The sequence below is a fragment of the Orycteropus afer genome, unplaced genomic scaffold (genome assembly GCF_000298275.1).
Source record: "Orycteropus afer afer isolate SDZICR_OR568_19922 unplaced genomic scaffold, OryAfe1.0 scaffold00122, whole genome shotgun sequence".
NCBI lineage: Eukaryota > Metazoa > Chordata > Mammalia > Tubulidentata > Orycteropodidae > Orycteropus > Orycteropus afer.
This window is the reverse complement of record NW_006921709.1, coordinates 7,065,512-7,084,525: the sequence shown is the minus strand read 5'-3', so window position 1 is coordinate 7,084,525 and position 19,014 is coordinate 7,065,512. Positions and strand designations below refer to the sequence as shown.

General features: G+C 38.8%; 1 protein-coding gene across 1 annotated transcript in view; it reads right to left on the bottom strand.

The window, feature by feature from the left end:
* The window catches only part of IL6ST (interleukin 6 cytokine family signal transducer), a 58,566-nt gene that overhangs the window by 11,994 nt on the left and 27,558 nt on the right, over window positions 1–19,014 (bottom strand). The window contains exons 7-9 of the mRNA XM_007944168.2: window positions 8,023–8,105; window positions 7,101–7,311; window positions 5,924–6,106 (exon numbers count right to left, since the gene is read on the bottom strand). Coding sequence (XP_007942359.1) covers window positions 5,924–6,106; window positions 7,101–7,311; window positions 8,023–8,105 — 477 coding nt within the window. The remainder of the gene's footprint in view (window positions 1–5,923; window positions 6,107–7,100; window positions 7,312–8,022; window positions 8,106–19,014) is intronic.

The following is a 19,014-nucleotide window of genomic DNA, read 5'->3' as shown; positions in this document are numbered from 1 at the left end:
TAAAATTTGGCAAGACCAACGACTTCCTCATTGGAAATGCCTGTTTACAACATAAATGATAACTATACAGGTGGACTTTGCTGGATGAAATACACAGGAATCATATCAACTACATCTGTGGAAAGAGATGATGGAGAAGCTCAGTATCATCAGTTAGCACAAAGCAAGGAGCCGAGTATGGAACAGACTATCAATTGCTCCTACACAAGTTCAGGTTGAAGCTGGAGAAAATTAAAAAAGATCTACAAGAGACAAATGACAATCTTGTGTATATCCCACCTGAATTTAGAGACCATCTCAAAAACATATTTGATGCAATGAACACCAATGACTGAAGACCAGACAAGTGATGGGATGACATCAAGGACACACATGAAGACAGCAAAAGGTCTCTAAGAGGACAAGAAAGGAAGGTGAAAATGAATGCCAGAAGAGACTGTGGAACTTGCTATGGAACAGAGTGTAGCTAAAGAAAATGGAAGAAATGATGAAGTGAAACAGCTGAATAGAAAATTTTAAAAGGTAGCTCAAGAAGACAATATAAAGTATTATAATGAAATGTGCAAAGACCCGGAGTTGAAAAATCAAAAGGAAATAACATGCTTGGCATTTCAAAAGCTGAAAGAACTGAAAAAAAATTCAAGCCTTGAGTTGTGATATTGAAGGATTCTATGGGCAAAATATCAAACAATGCAGGAAGCATAAAAAGAAAACAGAAGGAATAGAGTCACCATACCAAAAATAAACAAACAACATTCAACCATATCAAGAGGTAGTATGCAATCAAGAAGGAAGATGTCCAAGCTGCACTGAAGACACTGGGGAAAAACAAGGCATCAGGAATTGACAGAATACCGACCGATATACTTCAACAAATGGAAACAATGCTAGCATCTATGCCAAGAAATCTGGAAGACAGCTACTTTACCAACTGACTGGACAAAATCCATACTTGTGCCTATTCCAAAGATAGATGATCTAATGGAATGTGGAAATTGTTAAATGGTATTATTACTTCACATTTAAGTAAAATTTTGCTGAAGATAATTATAGTATGGTTGCAGCAGTTCGTCGATAGGGAACTAACTGTCAGAGGTTCAAGCTAGATTCAGAAAAGGATGTGGAATGAAGGTTATCACTGCTGATGTTGGATCCTGGCTGAAAGCAGAGAACACCAGAAAGATTTAATTTGACTATGTGGATCACAGCAAATTATAAATAACATTATAAAGAAAGGAATTCAAGAACACTTAATTGTGCTCACATAGAGCCTATACACAGACGAAGAGGCAGTTTAAAAAGAATAAAGGGATATTGCGTTGTTTAAAATCAGACAGCGTGTATGCCTGTGTGGTATCCTTTTACCATACTTATTCAATCTGTATGCTGAGCAAATAATTCAAGAAGGTGGACTATATGAAGAGTATAGCATCAAGATTTGATGAAGACTAATTAACCTGTAATATGCCTAAGGCACTGGATTGTTAACCAGAAGGCTGGCGGTTCAAACCCACCAGCCACTCCTCTGAAGGAAGATGAGGCAATCTAGTTCCGTAGTGATACTGCCTCGGAAACCCAAGGAGGGGTCGCTATGAGTCGGGTCCAACTCAACGGCATATACAATGCAAATGATACAACCTTGCTTACTAAAAGTGAAAAGGACTTGAAGCACTTACTGATGAAGATCTAAGACTAAAGCCTTCAGTGAGGATTACACCTCAACATAAAGAAAAGAAAAACCCTCACAACTGGACCAATGGGCAACATCATGATAAAAAGAGAAAATATTGAAATAGTCAAAGATTTCATTTTACTTAGATCTACAATCAACACCCATAGAAGCAGCAGTCAAGAAAGCCAATGACATATTGCACTGCTGCAAAAGACCTCTTGAAAGTATTTAAAAAAAAAGAAAAAAAAAGCCAAGATGTCACTTTGAGGACTAAGGTGCATCTGACTCAAGCAGGTATTTTCAATTGCCTCATATGCATGTGAAAGTGGGACAATTAATAAGAAAGACTGACTAAGAATTGATGTCTGAATTATGGTACTGGCAAAGAATATTGAGTATCATGGACTGCCAGAAGAATGAACAAATCTGTTGGAAGAAGTACAGTCAGGATGCTCCTTAGATGTGAGGATGGCATAGGACCAGGCAGTGTTTCTGTCTTCCTTATTCACTATCTAGCTTTTCTCACCATCTCTCTACACAGATGTAACCAATTTGATTCTTGTTTATCCCATGTTGCAAGGTCCACGTGTATATGCTCCATCTGTGTTGTTGAAAAAACATTATTTGCAGTGAATAAGTCATTGGTCTTGCAAAATTTCTATCATGCGATCTCTCAATAAGGCCATATTTTCCTTGTTTCCTGATCTTGTTCCCAACTTTTGCATCTCAATCACCAATAATTATTAATGCATCTTGATTGCTTGTTTGATCAATTTTAGACCACAGAAGTTGGTGAAGTCTTTCATTTCTTCTTCTTTGGCATTAGTGGTTCATGTGTAAATTTGACTAACAGACGCACTAACTGGTCTTCCTTGTAGGCATATAGATATTATCCTATCACTGACAGCACTGTAATTCAGGAATATGCTGAAATGCTCTTTTTGATGATGAATGTGATGCCATTCTAGTAACACACAACATGCAAACCATTCCCAGTACATGCAACAAACAAACAGAGAAAGGTGTGGTAGACTTAATAAGTAGTATCTTAAAGCACAGAGCAATCTGTTTTGAGGCTTGATAACATTATTACTTTTTGTCCAAGTACTTTCAGCTAAAAAACTTAAGGAAATGTGAGCTCTAGTTCTGCTTCCCCTATTCAACAGCTCTAAGAAGTTAAACATAGCAACCCCTTTTGGGTTTCTGAGGCAGTAAGTCTTTATGGAAGTAGACTGCCCAGTCTTCCTTCTGCAGAGTGGCTGGTAGGTTTGAACCACCAGCCTTCTGGTTAGCAGTCAAATGCCTTAGGCACTGTTCTGGTTACCTAGTGCTGCTCTGAAAAGAATATACCACAAATGGGATGGCCCTAACAAACAGGAGTTTATTCTCTTACAGTTTGGAGACTTTAAGTCCAAGTTCAAAGTGCCAGGCTCTAGGGGCTGGGTGAAAGCCCCTCAACCTTGGGGTCCAGCTCTGCCTCCTGCTCCCAGCCCACTGGAGCTAGAGGCTTTTCTTTACTCAGACAGCTGCTGGCTGCTGAGGCTGAGAAGCCCCAAGGTTGACAAAGTGAAAAGGCACAGTCCCGATATTACCAAACCACATGTCATGACATTAACTTAAGTCCATTTTAAGTCCCAAGGTCGGCAGAACATGGCAGGCTGCTGAGCAATGACACAGCTACGTGCAGTGTCCAAGCACGCCACAGGCTAGAGACCATTCCCAAGGCTTCTCCTTATATACAGGAAACAGACCACATACCCAAAGCACCTACTCAGCTGCTTGCGGTAGATCCCACCATGGAGTTGACTGTCAGTCTCGCTGTGGGGAATACTACCACCAGCTGCCCAGCCATTCAACCAGGCCCAGCCAAGTTGACACACAAACATAACCATCACAGGCACTGTGCCGCCAGAGAGCCTTAAGAAATTAAACAAGTCATCCAAGTGCTCTAGGAAACTATTTTCTTATTTCAAAAATGAGGAAATTAAGAGACTTCTGGTAAGATGGAAGAATAGGCAGACAAGCTACACAGACCCTCTTCAACAAAGGAAAGAGAAAACAATTGACAGAGTATACAGAAAATAATACTGGAATACTGGAGCCCTGAGCTTTGAAAGGAAGTATACAGAAGTGGATTAGGCACCAACAAGTGAAAAAACCTGAACAAAAACAGTGAGTATGGAAATAGAGCAGTGTACTATCAGCTACTCTAACGGGACCAACAGCCTGAATATTTCCAAGTGGTGTTGGAGCCTGAGAATTGACTTAAAGATCAGCCCTGGTTGCCAAGGGCTGTACGGATGACTATGCTGGTGGCCTTTGACTAGGAAGGGAAACAGCAAGGCAAAGATAACCTGAGCTGTGGATGTTCTGCTGTCTGGAGGGTGCAGCCATTTTGGATATTTAAAGTCAACAAGGGCACAGCCATTTTGAATGTTTACAAGTGGTGGCCATTTTGGATATTTACAGTGACCCAGGGTGCAACCACTTTGAATCTTTATAAGAGGCGGACATTTTGGATTTTAAAGTGACAGCATTCTCATTTGGATTCCAGTGACCTAAGAATAAGCTCCATTTGCAAAGGACAGCAGGGACATACAGGAATCTGACAACGGGAAAGGAGACAGGTAGTGAGTGTGTAAGTGCTGCTAACTACTGAATAGAGGAGCACAGTACCCTGCTTACTTAGATAAAACCCAAAGAAAACAAAAATCGTGGGCTAGTCACTTCAACATACAATCACCAATCAAATATAAACACAAAAATGTCATAATGCCTCGGACACAACAGAACATCAGTCCACACAAAGAAACAAGATAAAACAGGAAAACAAGGGACCAGGATACAGACCCAAAACACATCCCTGAGAAAGATGCAGCATTGGAACTCCCTGATAAGGAATTCAAAAGAATTATATTTAGGTATCTTCACTGAATTGAGACACAGATCAAGGAAAACATTGACAAAACTGAGGAAAATACAGAGAAAACTCTAGAACGATTTAAAAAGACAATACAAGAACAAAATGACAAAATAAATGAAAAATTAGAAATGATACAAAATCTACCCATAGAAATCCAGAATATTAATACTAAATTGTCAGAAATAGATTAAGACATTGAATGAGCAAAGGAGTAGAACTGAATCAAAAGAAGACACAGAATTAGTGAGATTGAAGGCAAATATCTCAACATTTCTTTAGAAAGTGATCAATCAGAAAAAAGATCAAAACAAAATGAAGAAAGCCTAAGGTTTATGTGGGATACCATCAAAAGAAATAACCAACATGTAAATGGAATTCCAGAACAGGAAGAGAAAAACGAAACCACAGAAAAAATGGTCAAAGATCTGTTGGAAGAGAATTTTCCTGCTATGAAGAAAAATGAGAATATATCCATTCAAGAAGTCCAAAGAACCCCAAACAGGATAGACTCCAAAAGAAAATCAACAAGACATGTCATCATCAAACTCACCAAAACCAAAGACAAAGAAAGAATCTTGAAAGCACCACAGGAAAAGCAAAAATTTACCCACAAGGGGCAACCAATAAGACTAAGCTCGGATTTCTCGGCAGAAATCATGCAGGCGAGAAGACAATGGGATGGTATATATAAAACCCTGAAAGAGAAAATCTTCCTACTAAGAATTATGTACCCAGCAAAACTGTCCTTCAAATATGATGGTGAAATTAGGACATTTCCAGATAAGCAGAAATTAAGGGAATTTGTTAAAACCAAATGAACCTTACAAGAGATGCTAAAGGGAGTCCTTTGGACAGAAAAGCAACAACAGCAAACAACAACTAACCATTAACACACGTGGTGACATAACCCAGAAACCAACCCAGCTATGGAAGTATCCAAAGTAAATAAGCCTACAAGACTGTAAACAGGGAATCAGAGACATCAATTGACAAATGAGGACAACTACAAACCATAAAGAGGGAAAAACGGTGTAGTTACAGAACTTCTAAATGGTAGGGAAGTCAAGACAACCAATAGATAGAACAGACAGTAAACCTGGGAAGAAAACTATAAATCACAGGGTAACCTCAAAGTCGTTCTGCTGTGCATGGGGTTGCTATGAGTCGGAAATGACTCGACGGCACTTAACAACAACAACAACAACTATAAATTGGAAGTCTTTTTAATGAACTATACTATGTTTAAACTAGAAATCGATATTAAATCTGCCTAAATATTTAGAAAAATGGTATCAACTTAGTGCTTTTAGCTTGAGTCTTAGGTTTACCTCTTAAATAGGTGAGATGCACGGTACCATCTTCTTGTTGCCAGTCTTGGATACAGGGTGAATGATCTGATAATACACACCACTCAACTATATATTTATTTACAGATTCATTAGGAGCAGTCCATTCAACCCAAAGCCTGTTATCCTTGGGGAATGCTTTAAGGTCCGTTACAGGGTGAGAAGCTTTAAAAAAAAGTTAATACAATATTAACATGTATTGAAAATACTTTATAATTTACATTTAAGGAGGATAATCGATTTATTTTCACTATTCATTTTCTCTCAAAATTCTTCAAAATATTTTGTGTACGTAAGTTTGTAATTGGAAACTTTTCTTCTTTGAAAGCTACAGAGGAACAATATATTTAATTTATTAAAACCTTTAAATATTTTATATAAATACATATAAAAACACACACACACACTCTCTCTCTATAATACATGGGAGCTCTGGTGGCATAGTGCCTAAGGCATTTGACTGCTAACCAGAAGGCTGACGGTTCAAACCCACCAGCCACTCCTCAGCAGGCAGACAGGGCAATCTACTTCTGTAGTGACACCACCTCAGAAACCCAAGACGCGAGGTCTCTATGAATCAGATCCGACTTGACAGCGAGTTTGGTTTTGTTTTTATATAATACATACAATATACGTATGTAAAATATAACATATATAACGTTATCAAAACCTTTATATATTTTTTAAAATATTTTCTGAGACACAAGTGCTAAGGAATTAAGTATCTTACTGTAAGATTTAAGTGAGCCACACAGTGATGAAACAGATGATGTGGCTGCTACCAGAACAGATTATATGCTACCACCAGAGCTCCTTATTTGGCTGTTGACATCTTGTTGTTGTTGTTATGTGCCGTCGAGTCGCCCCGACTCATAGCGACCCCTCCTTGGGTTTCCGAGGCAGTATCACTACGGAAGTAGGATTGCCCAACCTTCCTTCCGAGGAGTGGCTGGTGGGTTTGAACCGCCAGCCGTCTGGTTAGCAGGCAAGTTTCTTAGCCACTATGCTACCAGAGCTCCTTGTTGACATCTACAACTATGATTATCTCTGATGCTAGGAATAGGGTTAGACCACTTGTGTTGTTTTACTGGAGCCCTGCTCATACATAATAACTACCCTCTTCCACAACTGAGATGTGAGTTCTTTCACAGACACAAACCTTGGAAGTCACAGGCAGGGATAGTTAAAATAGATGCATCTGATCTGCCAACCAGATTTCTTGCTGTCAGAGTTGCTATATAGCGATCGTTTGTGAGGTTTACTGTCAGTTTTGTGTCATTAACTCTGTAATTTTGAAAATGAGATTTCCATCTTGTAAGAGTCACTTCATAATCCAAGATTTTTCCATTGGCTTCAAAAGGTGGCAATGTCTGTAATAAAATAGGTTGTTAGAAAAACCATTTTATACATCTTGAATAAAGTTAAACAGTTTTTCCTTCTTTCACCAAGAATTGTCACTAATTGTGTCAAATCTTTTAAGTAATTTATTGGAAGGAACTGGCAACCTCAATTTGAACTGGGTATTAAAGTAAAAGTACTACATTCTGAATAAAGGGTAAAAAGCCTGACCTCAATTAAAAGAGGGGAAAAAGGAGCATTTGTGATATATGATTCTGCACTGTGGATATGTGGGCTTATTTTAGACCTTTATTTAGAGTACTCACCTCACCTTACTACAATGTACTTTCAACACATTTATGAAGAGTGCAATAATTTTACATTTCCTATTATTAGCACACATTTTGTTGTTCTTTATGTCTAAAAGACTAATTAATTACCCAAAACTTCTCTTCTATGAGGCACTCTGGAAAATACAGTAAAGTACAAAAAATGTACCACCTATACAACTTACACATTTCTAAAACTATGAGGTATTCCCTGCAGTTTAGGAACCTGATTTCTATATAGTATATATAAAGCTTTGTATTTCTATTTAATTATTAAACATCGTTTACAAGGGCTTTGCTTATTTAAAATGAATACATTTTAAGGTTTTTAGGGAAAAACACTCTACTCATACTACCATAGAAAAGTGTATTATATGAGATAGAAGAATATAAACACATTACTTATTTATTTACCTTCCACATGAGTTTTACAGGTCTATAGCCATGAGTATGGGATGGATCTATCTTATACCAGAAACTTGGTTCTTTGGATGGTCCTAAAATAAAGACAAAAATTTATTTAAATAAAAGTTTTTAACAGTAAATTAAAATCCTGGAAGTTATTCTCTTACCTTGTTCCTAATATTCTTCCCTCTCAATTACAGTGATACCTCTAACTCTTAATACTAGCATTTTCCTATCCCAGCATGGGTTTTCCTGTAGTGTCATGGTAATAGTTTGATGATTTAGCTTGCATTAGAACTCTTTTCTAACCTCAAAATTGTAAATGTACAGACATATCCTAAGCAATAATTACAATATGTATCATTATTTCTTTGTGCCAAAAAATCAAATTGATAACTCATATTTCAATAAATGCTGAAAGCTCCCAAATATGTAAGAATATGAAACAAACTAGAATAAATGTCAAATCTCTAGCAGAGTTTGAGGTGATGGGATATTGGTGGTAGGGGAGATTTCTAAGCCACAGCTGCTGCCACTGAGACCTAACGGGTCAAACCATGCTAGGAAAAAGTTCAAAAAGGAAAATCTATGTCATAAAATCGTATCATGAAGGTTACACAAGAAATTAGCAATTTATTTATTTAAAGTTTATTATTTTATATTGGGATGGTTTAAGATAATGGAATAACTAACACTAAAACCCATAGAACTGTAGAAGTGAAGATTGTTGAAATGTCAAATGTGTTGTTACATACCTATTCACCACAAATTAAAAAAAAAAACAGGATTTTTGTGCTAATCACTAACCATATGAAAAAGCACTCTGTAAAATACAAAATGTCAAATATTAGTAACTAGGTTTTTAAAATGCTTGTATTTTTTAAAATATAAACATAAGATAAAATACAAGAATAAAGTGCAACACCCAAAGGAAACAATATTACAAAGGAAACTTTATGGCCTAGAAATATTTCCTAACATAACAAAGAACCTAGAGGCTTTATTCATTAAGTTTAAGAAATGCCTAATCCAACAGTTCATAAACTTTCGGACTCCAGAATTTGCAATCACGTGAAAAAGATAATGTACTTTTCCCTATAAAAATACACATAGGAATTAAGCACAATATTTTGCCTACATATAAAGTATTTCCTGAGTTCCTCTAAACTTCTGTATATTTCTAAAGGGCCTAAGAATCCCAGTTGAAGAACTTCTGGCTAAGACAAAGGAATCTGGTTGAGAATCCCAAAACAGCAATAGCAGGACAGCTTTACTTCCTAGCACTTAAGAGTGGGAGAAAATTCTCAGGGGAGAAGGGTACTTTTCTGCCTTTGATACTTCTCAATTCAGATAACATTCTAAACCTCTAGTAGAGTTTGAAGTGAAGGGATGTGGGTGGTAGGGGAGGTTTCTAAGTCACAGCTGCTGCCATTGAAACCTAAAGGGTGAAACTATGATAGAAAAAAATTCAAAAAGTAAAATCTATGTCATAAAATCATATTATGAAGGTTACACAAAAATTAGCAATGTTAGTTGCCTTGGGAAGGGAAGATTAAGACCATACACCTTTTTGTACTCTTTACATTCTTCTATGCATGTATTATATTGTCTACGGGGAAAAAGGGAAAATGAAAACCAACCAATAACCTACAATTCCAACCTTTTTCCATGGATTACCAAGTGCTGGTAGGAAAAAAATTATATAGCGATAGATAGATAGACAGATGAGACAAGGATCTTTTTGACAGTGAGGGTCTAAGGTATAATCACAATATGATTATAATGTTTCAGGATATGATTCTCTGGTTAGGGGTAACCTTTAGGCCCTTTCCCTTCAATAAAATGTTTTGGACTTATCAACCTTTAAGTAATTCAGTGGTATGCTGATGGTATCTAAGACACCATTCCATGATAATTATCTTGAATTAAGTATCAAATAGATTTATGCTACCAATAATGCATGTTAAATTTTACATACTGATTGTTGTTGTTGTTGTTGTTATGTGCCGTCGAGTCGGCCCCGACTCATAGCGACCCCTCCTTGGGTTTCCGAGGCAGTATCACTACGGAAGTAGGATTGCCCAACCTTCCTTCCGAGGAGTGGCTGGTGGGTTTGAACCACCAGCCTTCTGGTTAGCAGTCAAGTGCCTTAGGCACTATGCTACCAGAGCTCCTAAATCAAATTTGAATAACATGATCACAAAATAACAAACAGTGAGGGAGATGGTCCAAGGTGGCAGTGTAACCAGACAACTATGCCACTCTTCTACAGTAAAGACCCGAGAAACCAAGTGAAACATACAGGACACAATCCTGGAACTCTGAGCAGCAAATGGAAGGATAGAGAATTAGATCAAACACCAACTGGAAAAAGAAACTGCAAGGAAACAGTGAACAAGATATGAAGTAGAGGTGTCCTGCCAACTGTCTTGGCACAGCAATGCCATCTTGAGACAAAGCCAGAAGAGATCTTGGGTGAGATGCACAGGAAGGCAACTTCACAGAATCCATAACAGGAGACAGAGAAACTGTGGACATACCTGGAATGAAACAAGGTGAGCAAGACATGATTGGAACTAAGGAGGAAAAGTGCAGAAAGGAGAGTGCGAGCTCCAGGGATCCTGGCAGGGAGAGAGCCAGAATCCAGAGACAGGGACCAGTGGTGGTCCCTGACCATTAGGGTAGGTAGTGTACATGGAGTAATAGATCCATAGTGTTAGCAGGTGGTCCCCATCCAATTGCACTCCAGGCAGCCCATAACCTCCTTGCACTCTGTCAGGGCCAAGTCCTGATTGCTGGCTGAAGCCAACAGGAAGTGCCCAGGTATCCAGTACTGGTAATCAGGAGAACACACTACTGTCCGTCCTCCTGGTGATTAGTGGCACAAATGCCCTCAGTACTTGTTACCCCAACCATCTGGGAACTGCAGTGCAAGTCTCTCTCTTCCCTACCACCCTGCTCAATCCGCCCTCACTCCCTGTACCAACTTGGCGAAAGGCAGTATGTCTGTGCTGCTAGTTACCTGCCACATCCCCCTGCCTGTGGTCCCACCCACCTGGCAAATGGCAGAGAGTGCCCTGGTTTCCAGTTGCCTGCCACCACCACCCTCGCATTGCCTTGTCAACCTAGAGAACAGCAGTGAGTGTCCCACACTCCAGTTTGCCCACTACATTGCCCACCTGTTGCTCTACCCACCCAGTGAGTGACAGAGAACAGTTTTTGCTCCTGGTCTGTCAACTCCCACACCCACAGTCCATTATCCTGTTCATCTGGCAAGTGACAGAGAGCGCCCTGTGCTCCTGGTTGCCCATCACACACCCTGTCTGCTGCCCAGCCCATCTGACAAGTGAGTGCCCTGTATTCCTGCTCATTTGCCACACCCCTTGCCTGCCACCTTCCCACCTTATGAATGACAGAGTGCTCTGCACTGTCAGTTGCCCATCACCCCCCACCCCCTAGCAAGCGTCAGAGTACCCCCACAATCCTGATCACCTGCCACACCCCCACCAGTCAAGCACCAGTAAATGCCCAGTGTTCCCAGTCACCTGCCACATCCCCCACCTGTTTCTTCCTCCATTTGGCAAATGGCAGAGAGCACTCATGTCCCCGTCACCTGCCACAACTTGTCTGCTATCCTGCCTACCTGGTTAGTGGCAGGAAGTACCTTGCACCACTATACTGATGGAAGTGGTAGCCTGTGCATGCCCAGCCTGGCTTCAGCTGCACAGCACACTTGCTGAACACCAACTGCCTGACACTGATCCATCCACCTGCAGACAGGTAAGGAACACACCCACCCTGCCCACCCTGATATATCAAAACAAAAGAAAACGAAGAATCAGGGCAAACATTCATTCAATCAATAATTACACAAACAAAAGAATGCTTTAATGCCTTGGAGACAGCAGACAATAACAAATCCTATGACAAGATAAGATGGTGTAAGCAAGGGTGCAAAATAAAAGTGCTAAAAGAATTTCTGAAGAATTAGTTCTAGAACGATCAGTAAGGAGTTAAAATATTTAGATACAGGATCCTCAAGGAGAGCAAGAAAAACAGACAGAATCCTAGAAGAATTCAGTAAAATAGTACAAGAACAAACTGACAAAATAGACAATTAGAAACCATAGAAAAACATCTTCTAGAAATCCAGAAGATTAACAATAAAATATCAGAAGAAGATAACTCAATGGAAGGATACAGAATTAGAAGTGAATTAATGGAAGAAGAATCAGCAAAATAGGGGACAAATTCCTTGATATTATTCTGTTTGAACAGTAATCAGAAAAAAGAATAAAGAAAAATGAAGAAAACCAAGAGGAAGAATTTACACATAACTGGAATTCCAGAAGAGGAAGAGAGGGGGAAAAAGCACACAGAGAATTTTTGAAGATTTATTAACAGAAAATGTCCATAATATCATGAGAGATGAGAAAGTTTCAACCCAAGAAGCTCAATGAACCTGAAGCAGGATAAACCCCAAAGAAAGTCACTAAGATGTATCATCAAACTTTCCAAAACCAAAGAAAAAGAAAGAATTCTGAGAGCAGTTTGTGAAAAATGAAGTATCACCTAAAAAGGGCCTCAACAACACTAAGCATTGATTTCTTGGCAGAAGCCCTGCAGATAAGAAGACAGTGGGATGGTATACATAAAACCTTGGGGGAAAAAAAAAGAATTATCAACAAAGAATCACATACCCCACCAAAGTGGCTTTCAAATATAATGGCATTAACTAGGATACTCCCAGATTAACAGAAATTAAGGGAATTTGTAGAAACCAGACCAACCTTAGAAGAAATACTAGAAAGAGTCCTTCAGACAGAGGACCAACAACATGAGACAACAGCCTGAGATCAAGAAACTACACAGCATCACCCAAATGCAACCCAAACATAAAACTAAAATAAATCTGCAAAACTGAAAACTGGGAACCAGAGATATTAATTTGTAAATGTTGACAACTTCAAAAAAAAGAAAAGCCAAAAGGAGGAAAAATGGTGTAGATACAGAACTTCCATGTGGAGAGGACGTCAAGTCAGTATCAAGATATAATGGACTGTTTTAAACTTAAGAAAATAAAAGTAAATTCCAGAGTAAACACAAAGAAATCAATAAATCTATTCATCAAAATAAAGGGAAAAAAAAGCAAAAAGACTCAGTTAACACAAAATCAACAACACTGAAAGACAGAAAAAGAAAATCCATAAACAGAAAGAACTTAGCACAGAAAATCAGATAAAACAAACCATTAACAATACCACAAAAAAGCATAAAAAGATGGCAACAGGAAATTTATACCTATCAATAATCACTCTGAATGTAAATGGTTTAAATGCACCAGTCAAGAGACACAGAGTGGCAGAGTGGATAAGAAACCATGACCCATCAATATGCTGCCTACAAGAGACACACCTTTGACACAAAGACATAAATTAAAAATCAAAACATGGGGGAAAAAAATTACTAAGCAAACAGTGACCAAGAGAGCAAAAGTGGCAACAATAATTTCTGATAAAATAGACTTTAAGTCAAAATCTATTATAAGAGATAAAGGAGGCCATTATGTAACGATCAAGAGTCAATCCAGCAAGAGGACATAACTGTATTAAATATTTACACATCCAATGACCAAAACCAAAACCAAACTCACTGTTGTCGAGTTGGTTCAGCTCACAGCGACCCGTCCTTGGGTTTCCAAGGCAGTATCTCTACAGAAGTAGATTACCCAACCTTCCTTCCAAGGAGTGGCTGGTGGGTTTGAACTGCCAGCCTTCTGGTTAGCAGTTAAATGCCTTAGGCACTATGCCACCAAACCTCTCAATGACAGAGCTCCAAAATATGTAAAATAAACGTCTAGCAGAACTGGTAAGAGAAACAGACAGCTCCACAATAAGAGTAGAAGACTCTGACACACCACTTTCAATGACAGATACAACAAGAAACTCAACAACAATATGGAAGATCTAAATAACACAATCAACCAACTCAACCTCACAAACATATACAGAATATACCATGCAATAGCAACACAGTACACATTCTTCTCCAATATTCTAGAACACAAAGCAAGCCTCAATAAATTCAGAAACACTGAAATAATACAAAGCATTTTCTCTGATCATAACACCATAAAACCAGAAACCAATAACAAAAAGAACACGAAAAAAGTTCAATACATGGAAACAGCAGCACTGTATTTAAAACTACTAGGTAACAGAAGAAATTGAAAATGACATTTAAAAATTCTTAGGCTCTAATAAGAATCATTCTGTTGTACATAAGGTCACTATGAGTTGTAGTCAACTCAATGGCACCTAACAACAACAACAACAACAAAAACGAGAATGGTAACACAATATACCATACCAAAATCATTGGGACATAGTAAAAGCAGTGCTCAGGAGGATTTATAGCAATAAATTAAAAAAGGAGAAAAGGTCAAAATCAACAACTTAATCCTACAACTTTAGCAAATGGAAAAGGAACAGCAAAACAAGTCTACAGTCACCGGAATAATAAAAATAAGAGCAGAAGTAAATTAAATAGGAAACAGAAAAACAACAGAAAGAATCCACAACACTAGAGGCTGGTCCTCTGACAGGATCAATAAAACTGACAAAGCACTGGCCAAACTGACAAAGGAAAAAAAAAAAAAAATGAGGAAATGAAAATTATCAAAATATCAAACAAGATGGGTGACATTACAATAGAACCAGCTGAAATAAAAAGGATCACAACAGAATAATAATAACAAATTGTACTCTAACAAGGAGCTCTGGTAGCTTAGTGGCTAAACCACTTGACTGCTAACCAGAAGGCTGGTGGTTCAAACCCACCAGCCACTCCTCGGAAGGAAGGTTGGGCAATCCTACTTCCGTAGTGATACTGCCTCGGAAACCCAAGGAGGGGTCGCTATGCGTCGGGGCCGACTCGACGGCACATAACAACAACAACAACAACAACTCTAACAAATTTGAAAACCTACAAGAAATGGAAAAATTTCTAGAAACACCCTACCTACTTTAACACAAACAGGCAGAAAATCTAAATATAGCCACAACAAAAGAAGAAATTAAAAATGTCACTAAGAAAAAAAAAAAAAAAACTCCACAAAACAACAACAAAAAAGTCTGGCTTCACTGGAGAATTCTACCAAACATTCAGAGAAGAGTTGACACCAATTCTACTCAAACTCTTCTAGAGCAAAAATGGAAGGGATAATCCCTAATTAATTCTATGAAGGCAGAATAACCCTAAGCCAAAGCCAGACAAAGACATGACAGAATCACAGACCAATATCTCACATGAATATAAGCACAAAAATTCAGAACAAAATTCTAGTGAACAGAATTCAACAGCATATTAAAAAAATACATCAAAATCAGGTGGGATTCATACAAGGGAAGCAAGGGTGGTTCAACATTAGAAAATCAATCAACATAATTCACCATATAAATAAAATAGAGGAATCACATGATCATCTCATGCAATACAAAAACACCATTTGATAAACTCTAACATCGTTTTCTGATAAAAACACTCAGCAAAATAGGAATAGAAGGGAAACTCCTCAACATAATGAAGGGCATATACACAAAACCAACAGCCAATATTATTCTCAATAGGGAGAGACTGAAAGAATGGTAATGAGACAAGGATGGTGTGGCAGTTAAGTTTGTGTGTCAACCTGGTTGGGCCTGGTTGAATGGCTGGGCAGCTGGAAGTAGCATTCCCCATGATGAGACTGGTAAACAACTCCATGGTGGAATCTATTGTGAACAGCTGAGTAGCAGCTGTGGTCTGCTTCCTGCGTATAAGTAAAAGCCTTGGGGAATGATCTCTAGCTTATGGCATGCTTGAACCCTGAATGTAGCTGTGTCATTGTTCAGCAGCCTGCCATGCTCTGCCAACCTTGGGACTTTCAATGCACTTGAATTAATGGCCTGCTATGCTATGTAGGAGCTCTGGTAGCATAGTGGCTAAAGCACTTGACTGCTAACCAGAAGGCTGGCGGTTCAAACCCACCAGCCACTCCTCGGAAGGAAGGTTGGGCAATCCTACTTCCGTAGTGATACTGCCTCGGAAACCCAAGGAGGGGTCGCTATGAGTCGGGGCCGACTCGATGGCACACAACAACAACAACAACAACAATGTAGTTTGGTAACATTGAGGCTGTGCCTTTTTACCTGTCAACCTTGGGCTTGTCAGCCTCAGCAGCCAGCAGCTGTGTGAGTGAAGAAAGCCTCTAGCTTCAGTGGACCAGGAGCAGGAGGCAGAGCTGAAGCCCAAGGTTGAGGGGTTTTCACCTAGCCCCTAGAGCCTGGTACTTTGAACTCAGACTGAAAGCCTCCAAACTGTAAGAGAATAAACTCTTGTTTCTTCAAGCCATCCCATTCATGGTATATTCTTGTCAGAGTGGTACTAGGTAACCAGAACAGATGGCCTTTATTACCATGCTTATTCAATACTGTACTGGAAGTCCCACTCAGATTAACAAGGCAAGAAAGGGAAATAAAGGACATCCAAGTAAAACCATCCCTTTTCACAGATGACATGTTTCTATACATAAAAAATCCCAGAGATTCCATAAGAGAATTACTGAAACTAATATAAAGGTTCAGCAAAGTGGCAGGATACAAGATTAACAAGTAAAAATCAAAAGCATTCCTCTACACTAGCAAGAACTCTGAAAAGAAAATCAAGAAAATAATACCATTTACAAGAGCCTCAAAAGGATCAAATACCTAGGAATAATCTAACCAGGGATGTAAAAGATTTATACAAGGGAAACTACAAAATACTACTACAAGAAACCAAAAGACAACTACGTAAATGGAAACACATTCCACACTGACAGACTGGAAGACTTAACATTGTGAAAATTCCTTATTTGGGAAGAAAAAGGCCCTGAATAGCTAAAGCAATATTGAAGAAGAAAAACAATGTAGGAGGCCTCATACATCTCAATCTCAAAACTTACTATACAGCCATAGTAATGAAAACAGGCTGGTACTGGTTCAGTGACAGACACGCAGACCAATGGAACAGAATTGATAACCCGTAAGCAAATCCATCCCTCTATGGGTAAAGGGTCAAAGTCCATTCAATAGGGAAGAGACAATCTCTATCAAATAGTGCTGGCAAATCTCTACAAATAGTGCTGGCAAGTATTGTATGATACCACTTTTATAAAAAATCAAGACTAGGTTTACACACAAAAAGCAGCATTCTTTCATGGTTACTAAGGATGGAAGAGGAAGGGAGGGAAGAAGACTTTCTAGACAGTTGTTGTCATATGCTGTCAAGTTGGATCCAACTCATAGCAACCCCTCCTTGGGTTTCCGAGACAGTATCACTATGAAAGTAGACTGCCCAACCTTCCTTCCAAGGAGTGGCTGGTGGGTTTGAACTGCCAGCCTTCTGGTTAGCAGTCAAATGCTTTAGGCACTATGCTACCAGAGGATAGTAAACACATGTTAATTCTGGTGAATGGAAAGGCAATACACAATATAGGAGAAGTCAGCACAACATGACCAAGGTAAATAAAGACACAGAGTATGCAAGAATAAAGGATGAAGAGGAGACTTCCAGCAAGACGGCAGAATAGGCAGACAAGCTACCAAGACCCTTTCCAATAATGAAATAAGAAACCAATTGACGTAGATATAGAAGATAATCCTGAAGTCTGGAGGCTGACAACTAGAAAGTTGTGATATTCCTCTTGTTACTCTTATACCCCACACCCTCTTGATGAACAGAGGTGTGGCTATCCATTTCCACCCACCTTCTGGACTGGCAGGAATTCCATCCCAGTCTGTGTGCTCTGATGGAACGTGGATGCCCTCCCTTACCCTACCAAATTTTAGTTCATTTCTTTTAAAATTGTTCTTTTGTTCTTTTTTATTTTTTCCCAGGTTCTAGTTTTTACACTTTTTTCTCTTCCCTTTCCCTGGTTCATTTTTTTCTTTTGGTTCTTCTCATTCCAAGTTTTTCTTTTTGCAGTTATCTAATTTTTTCTTTATTATTATTTTTGTTTTACTTTTGCTCTTTTCTCTTCTTCCTCCTTTGCCACATACTGTGGGTTTTTTTTCTCTTCTTCAATTTACATTTCTTTTGTCTTTTTAAGTATTTCTCATTTATTGCCTTTCCTTTTTTTTTTTTTTTCCAATTATTCCTGTTTGTTTATGAAGTTTGTGTTTTTTGTCCTCTTGTTTTTATTTTCTTGGATGTTTTCATTATTTATTTTTCTAACTGAGTGGGAGACAGCAATCGTGCCCATAGGAACCAATCATACCCATACCTCATACAGCCATACCTACTGAGTGCCATCACTTGCTTCTGCACCAACTGGCCAACAATAGACAACAGCCAATACCAGGCCAATTCTCTCTTAACTGCTCTTCACTAAGAGCTAACAGAGTTCTGTGCACATACTCCCATCCTTTATTGCACCCACCAGGAGACAGGTGCAGAGTGCCTAAGTAAATACAAAGTAAAAAAAAAAAAACTACCAACTAGTAAATAGAAGAGCACAGAACCCTGCTTACTCAGATATATCAAAACAAAACAAAGGAAAAAAAGTCTTGGTGAACCACACCAACATCCAATGACCAATTAAATAAAAAACAACAACATCACAATGTCTCAGAGACAAGAAATCATCACAGTCTATATAAAGAAGCAAGATATAGTAGTAGAAACAAAGGACCAGGATACACAGCCAGAAAACATCCCTGAGGAACAAAAAGCTTTGGAACTCCTTGATAAGAAATTCAAAACAATTACATTTAGATACTGCAAAAACGGCAAGGAGGCCACATGTTCTGACCTCCTCTAATCTCACAAGAGGAAGACAGCAGTAACCCAAGGCCCATCACTGCAAGGCCAAACATGCTGCCTCCCTCCAGCCCTTTCACCAACCGTTCCTCCCAAAGCACCCACCACCTCTCTCCTGGGTTCGATAATTCACTGCAGTGGCCACACAGAACTCACAGATTA